Here is an 18,415-nt window from a genome sequence, read left to right on the forward strand (position 1 = left end):
TTGAGATTCAGCCGATTGCTAATTCCCAGCCACGGGTGAAGAGACACACAGATCTGCAAGAGCTAGAGCCAGGGAGGCAGTTAAGGACCCAACCTTGGTGGTCAGCAAATTAGACTGAAACAAAACCAAGTCCACAGTCACAAATACTTAGCTATCAGCTAGTACAATAATTAAATAGGCTATGTGAAAAAGATTGCACTAAATTTCAGTAGGTCAAGCAAAACAATTAGCATAAAGCAAAATATACTTAAATTCTTGATAAGCTATAGAAAACAGATGAAATCCATAAAAAGTTTCCAAACATACCTGGGAACTCTTACAAAGAATTAGACATGCTAAGCAACACGTTCAGGAACTGTGTTGTGGAAACCCCATCGGAGTTGGACAATATGGAATTTTATTTACACGGTCACCCCCTGCTGGATACAAAATGCAATAAATTAATTTGGGTATGTTTTCATTTTGAGAATAACATTTCAGGAGTGGGCAAACTATGGCTCTGGTTAGATTTTGAGTGAACATTATGTTTTTGCTGGGGTAATTAACAACACTCTCACCCACTCCAAAGAATGTAGAAATTATCATGGACCTATGAATGTTTTAGTAACTTTGACTGTAGTAATATATTGTTGATGACAAATTGTTCATCAAAAAGGACCTCTGTCAAACTTTCAATAACCAAAAAGTTCACCCTCTCCTGGCCTGTCACATAATTTCTACCGGAACTCCCTGGGTGGAATGTCCAATTTCATTGGCTGATCTTAACTGTCCACAGGAAGGAGTCATCAGAAGGCATTGCCTGTGAATTATATTTGTGAAAAAGATGTGCAACTTCCTAATGGAGATTATTGAAAATGGCACTGCCTGTTCTGTCAGAGATAACATGAGAAATACTTGACAATGAATCTCTGTAGGTCTGAAGATTCTCATTCAACTATGACAATTGTTTTAAAAAATGATGTTAAGCATATTTATTTATTTCAAATAATTTTACATGCAGTTTCCACAAATTAACAACCACTATGACCAACAACTATTCTGTGGGAATTTTGTGAATATCCAAAAAACTTGAACACATCACTGGAACACAAGTCTTATCAGTAAATAACATTAAAAGGCTTATAAAACGCCTTCAGAAGAATCCTGGCGGGGTATTCTTTTCTATTCCCCGCTAACCAAGTGTCCACAGAATTCAATCCATCCCTTTTCTTCACAAAAGCTACTGCCAATACTTCCATCCCAGCCTCTACAGAAGAGACTGATGGATTGCTGGAGGTTTTACCACAGTATACGTTACTGTGGAGACCCAGCATATTGCAATGCGAATCACACATAATAATAACATGGGTTACAGCTTTAGTAAGGCTACGTTAACAAACAAGGGCAGACAAAAACAATATGAGGGCAGGAAAACTAAGACATTGAAATGAATACAAACATGAGTAACATGGATATTGGCTACGCTAACCAAATAAACAGCAATACACATGTCATACATGTTAGCATCTTAATGAGCATGAATCAACAAAGACAACACTTTTAAAGTTTAACCAAAAAACTGTATTCCACTTGTCTCAGCAAAACAAAGATGACTTGTTGATAAGGGACGGCAAACCTAGGTCCCTTATGGTGTAGAATTACATTTTCCCTTAAGTCTAGTTGCCTCTGAAATGTGAAAGTGAGAAAAAAAAAAACAAGCAGCAAGGTTGTATTTAAAAATGACAGATAACAATTTAACCTGTAGGAAAGATAAAAAACTTTGCAAGTTCCCTTTGAGTATGTTTCCAATAGGGGGGCCCCCTGCAAAGACAAATGACATCAGTAATCAGTATTACATCAGGTGACTTGTTATGTACAGAACGCCACCAGATTTATAAATGTTCAGCAGTCTGGAGACATTCATTTGTATGTGACAACAATATGAAGCATGGGGTCCCACTCCACAAGTTAATTTAGGGCACTAGTTGTTTCAAATGTTTTATTAGAAGCTTCTAGATAAACAATGAGGAATATAAACAGAATTGGTGCGTCATTGTTTAACAAACAGTCCCCTACCTGAGGAAGGAACCTGTTAGACCATCTCGTACTGGTTGTTGGTGATGTACCGAGACAAGCAGCAGGACAAGAACACCCCAATGAGCTGTTGAGAACGTTAAACAGTTTCAATGAGCATGTGCAGGAAATAAATAATCACCTAGAATATTACACTTATTTCTGTTTGTCACATGACTTAAACGAAAGTGAAAATAGGGGGACAGATGACAGACGGGGGACGGACAGATGACGGCACTGCACATCTAACATGATCTTAATGAGTTCATATTATTCTATCATAATCCCAAGAGGTTTTTATGACTACAGGACAGTGAGAACTTAGAGGTTCCTGATTTGACAATCACATACCTGGAAGAATGCAATTCCAAAAGATATGCCTGCAATAACTCCCAGATTCGACTCCATCGCGACGGTCACAAGTGAGAAGCAACCCTAGAACAAGAGCAGAAAGAAAACTGAACACGCTTTCTCAATCATATAGGTCTTCATTAGTCTGAACTGAGCTAACCAGAGACAGCACTCATACAGTCATTCTGTGATACACTGATGCTGGTATGGGAAAGTAAAGCTTAGACACACAATAATTCTGCACTCCCACCTTGTCATTAACCAAATCACGAGCCTTATCAAGGTCTTTGAGGTTCTCTGGCGAGCAAACAACGTTCTCTTTGCAGCAGCTGGCAGGGATTCCGTTTCCATCCTTGAAGTACTTTGTCGTGTTCCAGTCATAGAAGTGATTTTCTCCACAGCAGTGCAACTACATCAGAACACATTTGACAATTATCAGCAGTAAACAACAACAAAGTCTAAGTCTTACATCTGACTGATTTAGAGATGCAGGCAAATCTAATCACATTAAAGGTTGTTCTATTGTACATTTAAGAGTTGGTTATTCAACAGCTGGAAAGCAAAACCATAATACATTCATATACAAACAGGACATGCGCAGCTCTCTAATCAGAGGTCAGTTGGTGACCTCTGTGTGGTACCAGTTTTCATTGTAGCACGACTACACACTGTCTGTTAAAATGTCCTATTTAAATGCCCTTCTTCCAAACAGCACTTTCTGAAAGGACCAGGCATGCGTGTAACTACAAGGACCAGGCATGCGTGTAACTACAAGGACCAGGCATGCGTGTAACTACAAGGACCAGGCATGCGTGTAACTACAAGGACCAGGCATGCGTGTAACTACAAGGACCAGGCATGCGTGTAACTACAAGGACCAGGCATGCGTGTAACTACAAGGACCAGGCATGCGTGTAACTACAAAGACCAGGCATGCGTGTAACTACAAGGACCAGGCATGCGTGTAACTACAAAGACCAGGCATGCGTGTAACTACAAGGACCAGGCATGCGTGTAACTACAAAGACCAGGCATGCGTGTAACTACAAAGACCAGACATGCGTGTAACTGAAAGACCAGAGGACATGTTCCGTAATATCATGTAACTTACAGTTCTCTGGATGGTGTCGACCGCAGCGCTTTTGGCATCAGTGGCATTGTAGTTGTTCACAGCATCTTTATAGGCGGAGCCCAACACAGCCTTTATCTGCCGTGAACAGGGGAGAACTGGGTTTAGTCTTTATCTGCCGTGAACAGGGGAGAACTGGGTTTAGTCTGCAACTGGACCCAGGAGTAATGACAGGCATGTCTTCAGTCACCTCATAGAACCCTCATATTATTTCCTGCTCCATATATGAGCCTACCTCCATACGCAGGTTTTTTATTCCTTATTACTGAATAACAGTCTTCATACCTGACACCTGGCTGTGGGAACACGACCTCTGAACTAACACCTCACCTCATGCCTGAATAAGAAGCCAGAGATGCCCGCCACAAGCTCCGCCAAGAACACCAGGACCAGGAACATGGCATACTGCGGGGGGGAGGGGCATGAATCAACTTACATAAAACAAAGGACATTTGAGGAGAACGTGAAACCCCAAAATGTACCGCTTCCAAGTGTGACTGACCAGTTTTAGCATCCACGGGCTCCCGCGGCACGTGGCGAAGCAACCAAACAGGCCAAAGATGACGATAATGGCTCCAGTCCCGATGAGGACATATGGTGCATTGGTGGTCTGGTCAGATGCGAGGCTGAAATAGGCTTCCAGGCTCACCTTCCCCCACACACCAACAGCCAGGAGGATAACACCTGTGAACTGAGAGGGGGGAAAAAGAACAGAAAACGTGCTTCATGACCCTAGAATATGTTTCAGAATTTTGGTCAACTTCTGTGACAGAAACCGAACTCGTAAGGCAAAAAAAACGCCATCCTAATTATATACTTTTAGCACCTAACAGTTCTATTCAGTTAAGTGTGACTGCTGTCAGTGTCATTACACAGCTGAGAAAGCTTAGCGGTTGTTATATGTGGCATGCCACAGATTTCTCTCACATGGAAGGCAAAGTCAACACACACACACACACACACACACACAATAATAGCCCTGGGTTTCACATTGCTAAGCTCAGCATCTGCCCTGCCATAACGCATTTTGTTTCCTTCTACCACAGCCTTTAGTAACGGAGCGAGGTCATCAGTCCATCGGGGCATGCATTATATAAATCACCCTCCATAAAGTAATAAAAGACAGATGAACGTGTTCTGAACTTTGAACCCAAAACAAAAGACACGTTCGATACTTGAAACTTGAAAACTGAAGCTACTGACAAATCTAATACTACACAAGTGATTGTAAACAGAATCTTTGACTATGGTAAAACGTTCAGCACAACTATATATTATTATTTATGAAGAATGTCAGCTGTGTAAGGATGTTGTTTATCAGTGAACAAATAGTTCAAATAACTTGCCCTTTCCAACAGTAAGCTATTTGCATACAAATATTAGAACGATCCCACAATCAAACCCTGGAAAGTAAACGTGAAAATCCTGTAGTCGCGAAACAAGGACACAATGTTTCACATTTCGACATGTTTGTCACTAGTTTCAGACAGCATCTGCTAATGAATACTGTAATAAAGTAGCCCGAGGCGTCGATAAATATCAAACAAAAGTTTTCATTGAGAAATACGGCATTTGCAAGAGACGTATTTTATTTTTTAATAAGTCACGGGTAAGCAGTAAGTAGACTGATGATATTCCTTCGTAAACGCCAAATGGATATTGGCATCGCCGCTAACTTAGCCCATTGTTACCCTAGCTTGCTTGCATCAGCTATTTACGTGTAAATACTTACCCAAAAGATGAGACTGTAAGAAATAAGAAATGTCTTGAGACATGTAATCACAGGCTTCGTTTGAAGCCTTCTTGATGGTGGAGACATGGCGCAATTTTGCAGAATTTGACTGTAAAGAAAATCACGTTTTTGCTTTGAAGAAAAAAAAACTTCCAGTGTCCTACTCCGTCCTACTGGAAAACTTTTGTCCACAAATCACAGAATCCAAGGGGAAGGGAAGTGTCGTCACTAATCCAGATTCACTTTCCTGTGAGGAAAAAAAATAGGATCTATAATACGTTTCCTTACCCCAGAGGAGCTTTTCGTTGGGACAAGACTTATAACAGTAACACGACAACTAGGTTACAAATTACACGCAAGACACAAGATATAAACCGCGTTCACGTTTAATCGGAGTTTTCCTTTCCACTGGAAAATGTTAGACATACTTGAATGATGCAGGGGTTGTGATATGAAATGATACAAACCAATGACATTTTGTGGTTTCCGCCGCTGTCCAAATTGTTATTATTTTGCGTTGGCATAATTTACATCACACGTTTCATCCCTCACTTCTTTTTTACGAGACGCCATATGGAGAAGTGTTAAATAATAAAACAGATCAAATGTAGATATGTAGTTCAAACGGATGTTGTTACTTTGGAGAAACGCATTTAGAAGTGCAGTTCAGCCAATACAATGCACTTAATTTAATTCACTAATCAATAAGTGAATGATTAGTAGCGGGACCGCTGCATTGTGGGCACAGTCGGACTAGACATATTTTTTCGGGTCAAAACCTCCGCAATTTTAAAAGTGCACTCAAGTCCCATATCAAACCATTAAAATAGCCAAGCTCCTCCAAAACCATCATCTCAAATTTCACGTCAAAACCGACATAATCTGACATAGCCTCAGGAGTGGATCAGTTAATTAATCAATATAACAGTCGTACTCTTTACTGCATGGTGCAAAATAAGACAATATTAACATATAAAAAATATAAACGATCGCTTCTGAAGGCGTGGCATGGATTAATAACATTCTATACATGTATCAACTGAATTTTGTATTACCAGTATCACTTTGTTGACAATATCACATTGAAGCTCATACATTAAAAACAGTACATGTTCAAATTAATCAAATGTGAACTGTACAATATTACCTATGCTAATTAGACAGATATAAAATATATTGGGTGGTAGGCTGTAAATTTGAAAACAATGGCCTTTTGATTTTGGTCATGGCATACACCAATCAGCCATAGCATTATGACCACTGGCAGGTGAAGTGAATAACACTGATAATCTCGTTATCATGGCACCTGTCAGTGGGTGGGATATATTAGGCAGCAAGTGAACATTCTGTCATCAAAGTTGATGTGTTAGAAGCTGGAAAAATGGGCAACCATAAGGATTTGAGCAACTTTGACAAGGGTCAAATTGTGATGGCTAGATGTCTGGGTCAGAGCATCTCCAAAACTGCAGCACTTGTGGGGGTTTCCCGGCAGAGCATCAGAACTGGACCGCAGAGCAATGGAAGAAGATGGCCTGGTCTGATGAATCATGTTTTCATTTAAATCACATGGATGGCCGGGTGCGTGTGCATCACTTACCTGGAGAACACACGGCACCAGGATGCACTATGGGAAGAAGGCAAGCCAGCGGAGGCAGTGTGATGCTTTGGACAATGTTCTGCTGGGAAACCTTGGGTCCTGCCATTCATGTGGACGTTACTTTGACCTGTACCACTTACCTGAGCATTGTTGCAGATCATATGCACCCTTTCATGGCAACGGTATTCCCTGATGGCATTGGCCTCTTTCAGCAGGATAATGCACCCTGCCACAAAGCAAAAACCCTCAACTGGACAAATCTATAACCCCTCCCCACATACATAAACAACCCTCAACTAGACAAATCTATAACCCCTCCCCACATACATAAACAACCCTCATCTGGACAAAATCTTGCACGTACATATACTTTTTAGTTATTTTTTAGTAATTTATTAATGCTCAATTTACTATTTTTATGCTCAGTCCACTGTTCTTATTTGTTTTTAATTCCCTTATTCCTTTTGTATAAAAAGTTGCACCAACGGCCAGAACAAATTCCTTGTTTGTCGTGAAACTACTTATTAAATAAAACTCTTCCTGATTCTGTGGAAACTTTGTAGTGATATTGTATATATTGTATATAGCCTAATTGTGTTTAACATCTTGACGGAATAATTCCTCAACCGTTTTCACTAGATACATAGGAAAAATTCATACTTTACTTGACACAGGCATTGGGGAAATATAAGTTCATTTTGCTGAAAGAGCAGTTGGCAGAAAAATGTTTTACGGAAATTCAGCAACATAAGTAAAATCGTTTGCTTGACATTGGTCCTACCCTCGAATGTTTTTAAATACTTATTAGTACATAAATCAACTTGTGGGGCTAGCTGAGATCATTACATTTGTATTCCATTATAATTATCTTTTCACAGGCAGAAAACTGTTATACTCACATTTCTAGGACATGATGTCACGCCCATACACAAATGTATACTAAACCGGCTTTCCCAAAACAATATGCTAGCACACCATGAAATACTAGAATCAGTTACAACACAGAGCAATAATCTAGTGTGTGCAGTGCTTTGCATGCCTTTTACATAGTATTATTTTTCTGCAATAACGCAAAATATGAATAAATAATTAACCTATTCTAACAAGAATTCTAACAAGAATTACTTTATTAATTCATTATTTTAACAAGAATTACTAAAAAGAATAGAAACTTGTCTTGTAGTGTGACAAAGGCTGTATTTTGATTAAACGTTGAAGCCATTGTTATTACAGTAGGTAGCTAGATATTTAACATCTCTTGTTGTTTTACCGTACAGACAATCCATTAAACATTCCTAACCGTATTCATGCAAACATTGGTAGGAAAGGGTTTAGGGCTGTATGATGGTCCAACATCGCCCCCTCGCAGTAACTTCACACATGACTTTATGGGATAAACGAGGAGGACCCTCTAGACTAGAAAACGCAGACTGTCTTGGCTGGAGCGTTGGCAGGATTCTTGTTGATTCAGCAACATATAAGAAAAATAACGTTAACGGTTTAGATGACGGTTTAGTCGGGTTTGAGCTCGCGGTCAAATTTTCTCCGTTGCGCACTTGATCACCTTGGTTGACTACAATAGATAAACAGACTGGAACATTTATCTGAATATTTGCGCATCCAGACCGTGTTGGCATGTCACGATTCAAAATCCTGTTACTCTTCATTATGACATTTATTAGACAGCTGCTGGGACACAATGAAGGTAAGATTATTCAAACACTGCGCTTTCTAGGTTTCTTTTCTCAGAGTTCAAACTTTGCAGTGGCCCTATTCATGCTGAATAAGCAGCCGTGGCCACTTTTAAACTGTACTTTTGTAAGCTGCTATGAAATCAGTATTCCCATTAGCCAGTAGGGTAACATAGGGCAAATATCCCCTTGGATAAGACGTCCCACTATAACTCTCACAAAAACCACAAAATGTCATCGTTCTTTTTTCAACACCTCCTCTGGCTGCCACTGATCTAAATCAAATACACGTTTGCTCTGTATCGTCACAACTTCTCAGCCAACTATTAAAAACGTTTTCTTCTGAATCTAATTTTAAGGACTGCTGGGATTAAAATATTCCTTATTTATTTAAACGACAATGAGCTTAGTCTAACTGTATGAAATTGTGTGTAAGGAAAATGTAAGTGCTGTTACAAAACAGGGCAAATTCTCTAAAACCCTGGGACATTATCTTATATTGGGAGAAGATTCCCCGGGGGGCAGGTAACCCCAATGGGGGGGCATCTTACCCCAGAAGCTGGAAAAAATGCTCCTTCCCTAAAAAATACATTTGATTCAATACAAATTAATCTGTCTACTGTAGCCATTTATCTTACTGTATAATACATTACCCTAAGCATAGCCATCTTCAAGACAAAAATTGTTTTGTCAGAGAACAGAGAATCTATTTTCTGACAAAAAAAATTTGTGGGGGGGGGATCTTACCCCAAACTACCCAGGTCATATCTGAACATTGAGAGCAGGACGAACAGGAAGGCAGTAAACAGAAGCAGCTGTGGGGGATCTTTTGCAAGACTGCCAGATTTTATTGACAATATACAGAAAAATTCCAGCATAAATCATGCAGACCCCAAATTATATTTTTTGCAGTACAACCAGACCTGTAAACCCCCACAAGCCCGTTTTTTCACCCGACATTGTCATGAAAAAGAGCCCAATTGTCAGGAAACAGACACTTCTGGCAACACTGACCTTTAGTGGGAAGTCAAGCGATACGAACGGAGCACGTGGTGCATTTCCAGAGCATAAATCCCTCCGTTCGTCGAACGCGTGTTTGCTGTGACAAGTAAGAAGAATAAGGAGACGAGTTTTAAAAAAAACTTATAAATTGAAGACCCAATAAACCAAAATATGCCATATATGCATTTTGTTTCAGTAAGAAAAAAAGTTGTGCGGGTAACGTGTCATCACAGTAGCTAAGCCTACTGCGTCACAAGTGTTTGTTTTCTGGCTTTTTTGGGATGTTGAGCCGGTCGGCCACTGTCAGACCAGTGTAATTACACCTATTAGAGACGATGACTGGGTGTGCACACCTAGACAGTGATTTGTTACCCCTCAGATACACCTCAAATCACACCTGCTACCAGTTTAAACAAAGCAAAACCACAAGACGTAAAGGTAGTTGGATAATGGATTAGTCACATGTAGGGTTGTGTAGACAGGTTAAATGACAGGAGACCTATGGTTAACACTGAACTACCCAAAATGTGGCAATCATCAAGGGTTTGTTATCATTCATGTAATCTAAGTCTCTTTTGGGTTTTCAAGCGTGTCTGTAATATCTTCTGGAACTCTGTGTGGCCTTCACGCACGTGAAATATATTTAATACCCCAATAGGATTGAAAGTTCCAATGAAGTAAATTTCAGTCGTTGCAGAATGATTGCTGATTTAAGGATGATGGGAAAACGTCAGACTATGGAGTAGACCTTTATTTTATATTACATGACAGCTGCTGAAATGTAAACTGCCTTGAATACCAAATTGTCAGTTTATAGAAGGTCAATTAAGGTCAATTGTGACTTAAATTAAAAAACCTCAGGAAGACTTTGGTGCCAGGTAATCATATGTTAATTAGATGGTCCGAGTCATCTTAAAACAAGACATCTTAACGCCATTGTTTTTTCATCAGTCTGAAAAACGCCATTCACCTGTGACTCTACTCACAATGAATTAACATTAGCCTTCTGCTGTTGGCTGGTTACCCAAGAATAACACTATGCTGCTACTTTATTCTGACAATTACTGAAGAAGAATATTCTGCTAACAGCCTTGGAAAAACTTTAAAACTCTTCAAGTGATTATGGTCATGAAATAGGATAGACCACAAGTGATGGGAAAGAATGAAGGTGGTGAAGGAGACCTACTGCAATGGAAACTTGGACTCAGCTCTCTGGTTTAAAGCTACAGTGTAATGAATAGGAGGCATTATAATGTTAAAATCGGAGAGAACCTCTGTTTGCCAGCTTCATCGTCTTCAAGTTAGGATCTCCATTGCATTTCTACTCTTTCTATTATCCATTACTTACACGTAATGCTAAAACACTTTTACATTGCAATAAAGGAAACTTTGGCAAACTAGGAAGTCTGTCGTTTGTCAGAGATTTAGTGTTTTGAGTACATTTCAGGATTGGAGCCAAGCCCCTGGAGAGTTTCCATTTTTTAAATGTTTTTTCCCTTATTGAAAATCCAGGTGTTTGTCAAGTAGTAAGTTGGCTTAGGAAGGAAACAGCAATCAGGATGTTCAGAACTGAGACTGTGTAAAAACCACTAATATGCCAAGAAAATGTCTGCTTCGTGACCTATTTTCCACTCTTCATGTTCATCATGAGTGTGAATACAATATTTTAGAGATGAGGTAATAAATCGGTCTGCATGTGGAAAGGAACAGTATCATAACCCATAAATGTATGAGTAGCTGACAATCTGTCTTTAATTAATGTTTTCTGTCTTGTTGCTGTGACTAATGAGAGCTAATAGTCCCCTGCTGTTTTCAGGCTTTGGAACCAGAGTGGAAAGCAACACTGAGTTTGTGCCAGAAGAAGAGCAGGACTATACACCTCAACTGGACTACAGAAGTGAGGAGATCCACACAATATCAAGATCAATAACAACAACATGAACAATAACTCTATCATGATCAATAATAAGACATGATCAGTAACACTATCATGATCAATAATAAGACATGATCAGTAACAATAACATTATCTATTTTAATAACATCGTGGTCAATAATAATGTCATGATCAGTAACAATAACATGATCAATAATAATAATATCATAATGAGTAACAATAACATGATCAACAACACTAAAGTATGCCTAAGTGGAAGTTACACTGCATTGGAAATCAATGTTGAAATTGGTCGGCTTTCTCTTGATCTGGATTTGGTCTTTTATGAGTCTGGGTGCTGTGTTCCCACAGATCCAAGATGGTGTCGCTTTCTGAACTTGGCCAATGGGGAGGTGACCTGCCACTCTCCCCTTGGGGGGAACTTTCACAGCACTCTGGGCACACGCTGTGAGATGACCTGCGACCGTGGCTACAAGCTCCTGGGCAGGAGATCTGTGCAGTGCATGCCCAGTCGCCGCTGGTCTGGGACGGGTCACTGTCGGCGTGAGGGATGCCCGAACACACACAGACATAGCTGAGGGTCTATTGGGTCCATGTCATGTTAATTAAACACAGACACAGCTGAGGGTCTATTGGGTCCATGTCATGTTAATTACAGCTGAGGGTCTATTGGGTCCAAGTCATGTTAATTAAACACAGACACAGCTGTGGGTCTATTGGGTCCATGTCATGTTAATTGCAGACAGACACAGCTGTGGGTCTATTGGGTCCATGTCATGTTAATTACACACAGACACAGCTGAGGGTCTATTGGGTCCATGTCATGTTAATTACGCACAGACACAGCTGAGGGTCTATTGGATCCATGTCATGTTAATTGCAGATGGACACAGCTGTGGGTCTATTGGGTCCATGTCATGTTAATTACACACAGACACAGCTGTGGGTCTATTGGGTTCATGTCATGTTAATTACACACAGACACAGCTGAGGGTCTATTGGGTCCATGTCATGTTAATTACACACAGACACAGCTGAGGGTCTATTGGATCCATGTCATGTTAATTACACACAGACACAGCTGAGGGTCTATTGGGTCCATGTCATGTTAATTACACACAGACACAGCTGAGGGTCTATTGGGTCCATGTCATGTTAATTACACACAGACACAGCTGAGGGTCTATTGGGTCCATGTCATGTTAATTGCAGATGGACACAGCTGAGGGTCTATTGGGTCCATGTCATGTTAATTGCAGGTGGACACAGCTGTGGGTCTATTGGGTCCATGTCATGTTAATTACACACAGACACAGCTGTGGGTCTATTGGGTTCATGTCATGTTAATTACACACAGACACAGCTGAGGGTCTATTGGGTCCATGTCATGTTAATTACACACAGACACAGCTGAGGGTCTATTGGGTCCATGTCATGTTAATTACACACAGACACAGCTGAGGGTCTATTGGGTCCATGTCATGTTAATTACACACAGACACAGCTGAGGGTCTATTGGGTCCATGTCATGTTAATTACACACAGACACAGCTGAGGGTCTATTGGGTCCATGTCATGTTAATTACACACAGACACAGCTGAGGGTCTATTGGGTCCATGTCATGTTAATTACACACAGACACAGCTGAGGGTCTATTGGGTCCATGTCATGTTAATTACACACAGACACAGCTGAGGGTCTATTGGGTCCATGTCATGTTAATTACACACAGACACAGCTGAGGGTCTATTGGGTCCATGTGATATTAATTACGAGCCTGAGTAATGTGTGTGCATCTCTGTCCACGTTGCACCAACTCAACAGAGGTTCGTTGCCGCGTCCTGCAGCTGATCTGGCACGGCACCTACCACTGCACCCAGGGTTACACGGTGGACTCCCGGTGCGACTACGTCTGTGAGCCGGGGTACCGGATGGAGGGGTACCAGTCTCGCACCTGTCTGGAAGGGGGCTCGTGGAGTGGGGCGTATCCCATCTGTGCAGGTACAGGTCGTCAGTCCTACAGAGGCGTATCGGAGGCTTGACGGAAGCGTTTTGTTTGACGTGGTCCAAACTTTCCCAGTCCCTGTATTTTCACCAGGCGTCCATAAGTGCACAAGGTATCCATTTGTTTACGCTACATGTGAGTGAGGGACCATTTTGTCACCGGATGATTCCGCCAAATGCTGAACCGTATGTGTGTGTGTGTATGTGTGTGTCTTTGTGTGGTGCTCTTGAATGTTTGTTGTGTAACACTTTTTCTGGGGTTTACATGCATTTTGGGGGCCAAAGTTAGTATGCTATTGTTTAAAAACCACCACGGGCCGTCTTGGAGGGAGTGTCCAGTTCTTTAAACTGTATCTCAGTGGTGAGACCTGACACCTTTGGTAGGACCCTATTTGAGACCTGACACCTTTGGTAGGACCCTATTTGAGACCTGACACCTTTGGTAGGACCCTATTTGAGACATGACATCTTTGGTAGGACCCTATTTGGTTTTTGGGCGCTGCTTTCAGAACTACTGTTTTTAAGTCTCTTAAACCAATTCACTATTGTTTTCCCAATGTGGGTTGAAATTCAAGTTGGCATGTAGTTTTTATTTACAGTGGGAATAGAAAATAATTACCCCCCTTTAAAATAATCACATTTTGTTGCTTTGCAGCCTGAAATGAAGACAGACAGTTTTTGTTTCATTCAGCTGTATAACATCCAAATGAAAGATATAACACCAACATGTCATAAAAAAAATAATAAATAAAACACTATCACTGAGTTGGAAAAAGGATCACCCCCTTGTGTCAGTATTTTGTTGAACCACCTTTTGCTTTAATTACAGCCTTTAGTCTGTTGGGTCTCTACTAACTTTGCACATCTAGATGTTGCTATATTTGACCACTCTTCTTTGCAGAACTGCTCAAGTTCAGTTAGATTTGATGGTGACCGTTTGTGGACTGCTGTCTTCAAGTCATTCCACAGATTTTCAATGGGGTTTAAGTCCGGGCTCTGACTAGGCCATGCAAGGACATTCACCTTTTTCTCCTTCAACCGCTGTGTGGTCAGTTTTGCTGTGTGCTTTGGGTCATTGTCATGTTGGAAGGTAAATCTTCTTCCCATTGACAAGTTTCTGGCAGAGAACAGCAGATTTTCCTCAAGAATTTGACAGTATTTTACCCCATCCATTTTTCCTTCTATCCTGACAAGTGCTCCAGTCCCTGCTGCAGAGAAACATGATATTATCACCTCCATGCTTTACTGTAGGAATGGTTTTATTTGAATGGTGAGCTGTATTATATTTTCACCAGACATATCGTTTGGCGTTGAGGCCAAATAATGAAATTTTAATCTCATCTGACCATAACAACTTTTTCCACGTGGCCTTAGAATCTTCAAGGTGCGTTTTGGCAAAACTTTATCCCGGAGATCTTTTGACAATGCCTTGCCACCCATAGTTGATTGTTTTCTTCACTTGCACTACCAAGGACTGAAATGCTTCAGGAAAAGCTTGTTTCATGCTGAGCTAATCAAAATGACCACAGCTGATCACAGTTGAAAGTCAATTGGCTTTGTGTGTTATTGAGAAGGTGATTAACTACACCTGGTTGGGATTACAAGTCATTTTTAGGAGGGGGGTGATTCTTTTTCCAACTCAGTGATTCTGGTTTTTTCTGACAAGTTGGTTTTATATCTTTCACTTGGATGTTCTAAGTTGTAAATACATCTGAATAAAACAAAAATAGTTTTTGTCCGTTTTCATTTCAGGCTGAAAAGCAACAAAATTTGATTATTTTAAAGGGGAGTGATTATTTTCTATAACCACTGTAAGTGTATTTCAATATGTAAATGTAATTTGGTCTTGAAATACATACATTCAATTAATACAGGAAAACTTGGGATTCCATCTGTCAAGCTGATTGTTTTTCACAAGCCTGGCCAGCTCTTCATGGGCTCATCTGTCACCACCATGTAAACACAAGACAGACACTGTAGCCCCTCCCTCTTCAAATTCCTCCTTCTGTCTTGAATTCAAGATCAAAGGACTGTTCCCTTCCTTTCAGAGAAACTGAGGATGTGAACATATAACTGAAAACATGTTCTATTCTCTATTGTTTTTCTTCACTGGTTTACCAAACTGGTGTTGTTTTAGATCATGAACCTCCCAAAATAAAATGTCCCCTGTCCCGCGTGAAGGTCGCTGATCCTGGGAAACTGACCGCCAGAGTGTCCTGGGACCCCCCGGTTGCCACAGATTCTGCTGATAAAACAGTAGAGTATGTCACCCTTTTAGAATATATTTCCCCACTTCTGTCCTTCCCACTCCACTTGGAGGTGAAACGTGTTGTTCTTTGTGTGTGTTGGCAGGGTGACCCTGATAGGCCAGGGCCCAGATACCGACTTCGAAGAGGGGATGAATGTCATCAGGTACACTGCCCACGACCAAGCCAGGAACAGGGCAGCCTGCAAGTTCATTGTCCGGGTTGAAGGTAACGTACCAGTTTCAGTGTCGAGACCTGTTTCTTATGGACGAGATCTGTCGTATGGACGAGACCTGATGCCTGGACGAGACCTGACACTTGGACGAGATCTGTCTTGGGATCTTAGTTCCTTTCTAAATGTGCCTAAAGTGCGAGCAGAGTTTGGTCAAATGTTCCAGTTCCCTGGCCCTTTCATTTGGAACAAACTGTGAAGGCGCATGCAACTGCAGGACATTTCTATTGTTGTTCAAGGCTTTTTTTGGCAACAGGGATCAGAGAGTGACAGATGAAGAGAGAGTGGTGAGGGTGGAGACGGGTACTGAACCCTGGACCAGGAGTGTTTCCACTGGACCAGGAGTGTTTCCTCTGGACCAGGAGTGTTTCCTCTGGACCAGGAGTGTTTCCACTGGACCAGGAGTGTTTCCTCTGGACCAGGAGTGTTTCCCATATGTCTGTCAATGTCTTTCTCAATGTGAACTTTAGGTTTTCTACTGTTTTTTGTTTTCAAAGTATGTTCTGCCATTTTGGCCAGGTTATGAAATATTTCTTTTTATCTCAGTGAGACCTGGGAAATGTGATGTAAACATTGTGTGAAAGGAGCCAAATGGGAAATTATCCTCAACAGGACTGCAGTATCCCCCATCATTATTTGGACAGCAAGTATGGTAAATTAAAGCCAAGGAAGCCATAACAAGGCTGAAACATCAGAAAGGAATCCATTAGAAACAGCCAAAACATTTGACTTCCCACAAACAACAGTCTGGAACAAAATCAAAAAGAATGAGAACACTGGTGAGTTCAGTAAACAGCTCGGTAGGCAGAAGATCTCTACAGTGGATGACTGAAAAATATTCACCATAATGAAGGAAAATAACTGGCCGACAGATCAGGAAGCCGCTAGGAGGAGGACGTCGTTGCTGATGGAATGAATGAAGTGTACTGAAACATGTCTGCCAAAATACCAGAAAATGCCTTCATCATAAAACAAAATGACCCAAAACATATTATATATACATAATGTTCTGGACTGGCCAAGTCAATCACTAGATTTAAAAACATTTTCTTGAGATGACACTTGAGCAAAAAAAATCAAACACCTTGAGATTTGGATGATATAATCCTAATAATTACAGAGGGCACTGTTAGTGAAATATGTGAGAATTAAAATGTGAGTGATTTAAAAGACCTGGTTGATGAACTCCGGTTCGGTTCTCTGTCTCCCCCAGTCAGACGATGTCCAGCCCTCCAGCCTCCTCTCCACGGCCACATCACCTGTGACGCGGACAGAGACAACTATGGGGCTGTGTGTGAATACCACTGCGACAGAGGCTACGAGAGGACGGGCACCTCCACCCGAGTCTGCCAGTCTGATCGCAGCTGGACAGACGCTCCTGCAGAGTGTGTCCGTTAGTATTAAAGGGCGATCAGCAGAGAACCACCTTCTGAAACACTTTATGGTGTATTTTGTTGCAATTGAACATATGTGGAATATACAGTACCCATTTTGAGGTGTGTGTGTGTGTGTGTGTGTGTAAATGTGTAGCAGCGGATTTTAAAACAGATATGAATACAGCTTCTGCCCTCCTGGAACAGTTCTATGGTAAGAGGAGGGTTCTGATCGTGTCGACACCGGACATTGCGGATCAGGACTACAAGCTTCAGAACCTCATGGTACAGGCAAGTAACACATTGGGATGTTCAGGGCACCATCTGCCAGTCAGGGAAGCTCTGCACTCAATAAGGCTACAGGAGCTAGACTCAATAAAAGCCCATTTAGTCAATTTAGTTTGACCTGCTTGTCTGATTGTGTTCGGGTTTTCACGACTAGAAGGCCGACTGCGGTCTGGACCTACGGCAGGTGACGGTGCTGGAGCTGCTCGGTTCCCCGCCTCATGAGGTGGGGCGCATCAAGGGACGGCACCTGGACACTGAGGTCATCGAAGGTCTCAGGTAAGATGACCTCGCATGCCCACGTCAGCTGCACTGCATCATGGGACAGTCCGATACATCGGTGAACTGAATGGTTCTGGTGCTGTTTGTGAGGCAGACACGCCTTCCGGATATCCAGGTCCTCTTTCAGCATGTTGCTGTTGGACAAGGACGGCTTGGACCACGAGAGATTCATCGTTCCCACCGCCTCTGACGAGATCTTCTCATACATCGACAATAACCTGCTGGATGAAGAGGAAAGGAGGCGACTGGACTTACACGTAAACTACTGTGACTAAGAAACCGGTTTGCCGCCCTGGTGGCTTGGGGAGGTCACACGCTTTTATAAAACGGTAGATGTCAGCTCAGAGGAGAAATCTCCAAATAAAGTCATGGATGGCAAGTGGGCCCGGAATAGAAAGATAAACAAGGAAACAAGTCTGGTATTTAGATGTTTAAACTGGTTAATGGATAATGGTTTGATTGTAAGAAGTAGCCTGTTTCCTGTTTGTAAAGCATAAAAATGTACCTTTAAACTTCAGCTACCATACAGAATGGATACGTG

The 18,415-nt window shown here is 41.4% G+C and overlaps 2 protein-coding genes across 3 annotated transcripts; one reads left to right on the plus strand and one right to left on the minus strand.

Moving 5' to 3' along the window:
• Positions 1–956: 956 nt before the first annotated feature.
• On the minus strand, positions 957–5,923 carry tspan7 (tetraspanin 7). Of its 2 annotated transcripts, XM_020045636.2 has the most exons (9): positions 5,732–5,923; positions 5,265–5,511; positions 4,035–4,223; positions 3,863–3,937; positions 3,515–3,610; positions 2,654–2,812; positions 2,404–2,487; positions 2,056–2,140; positions 957–1,800 (listed from the first exon to the last, which is right to left on the minus strand). In XM_020045636.2, the coding sequence occupies exons 2-8, from the start codon at positions 5,349–5,351 to the stop codon at positions 2,072–2,074; spliced, it is 759 nt and encodes a 252-aa protein (XP_019901195.1). In that variant the 5' UTR covers positions 5,352–5,511; positions 5,732–5,923; the 3' UTR covers positions 957–1,800; positions 2,056–2,071.
• A 2,318-nt stretch (positions 5,924–8,241) lies between these two features.
• srpx2 (sushi-repeat containing protein X-linked 2) lies at positions 8,242–18,408 on the plus strand. Its single transcript, XM_010903428.3, has 10 exons — positions 8,242–8,566; positions 11,371–11,451; positions 11,803–11,994; positions 13,277–13,453; positions 15,594–15,717; positions 15,809–15,930; positions 17,148–17,327; positions 17,465–17,598; positions 17,750–17,871; positions 17,969–18,408. Exons 1-10 carry the CDS (start codon positions 8,497–8,499, stop codon positions 18,147–18,149), a joined length of 1,383 nt encoding a protein of 460 aa, XP_010901730.2. The 5' UTR covers positions 8,242–8,496; the 3' UTR covers positions 18,150–18,408.
• The last annotated feature ends 7 nt before the right edge of the window (positions 18,409–18,415 follow it).

This window comes from Esox lucius, chromosome 4, assembly GCF_011004845.1.
Source record: "Esox lucius isolate fEsoLuc1 chromosome 4, fEsoLuc1.pri, whole genome shotgun sequence".
Lineage (NCBI taxonomy): Eukaryota > Metazoa > Chordata > Actinopteri > Esociformes > Esocidae > Esox > Esox lucius.

Coding starts and splice junctions, on each gene's coding strand:
- tspan7 (XM_020045636.2), bottom strand. CDS start 5,351: ATGTCTCCACCATCAAGAAGGCTTCAAACGAAGCCTGTGATTACATGT. Junction 3,938..4,034: donor GCCCGTGGATGCTAAAACTG/GTCAGTCACACT, acceptor TCCCCCCCGCAG/TATGCCATGTTCCTGGTCCT. Junction 2,141..2,403: donor TTGGAATTGCATTCTTCCAG/GTATGTGATTGT, acceptor CGTTCTCAACAG/CTCATTGGGGTGTTCTTGTC.
- srpx2 (XM_010903428.3), top strand. CDS start 8,497: ATGTCACGATTCAAAATCCTGTTACTCTTCATTATGACATTTATTAGA. Junction 8,567..11,370: donor GCTGCTGGGACACAATGAAG/GTAAGATTATTC, acceptor TGCTGTTTTCAG/GCTTTGGAACCAGAGTGGAA. Junction 17,872..17,968: donor GAGGTCATCGAAGGTCTCAG/GTAAGATGACCT, acceptor TTTGTGAGGCAG/ACACGCCTTCCGGATATCCA.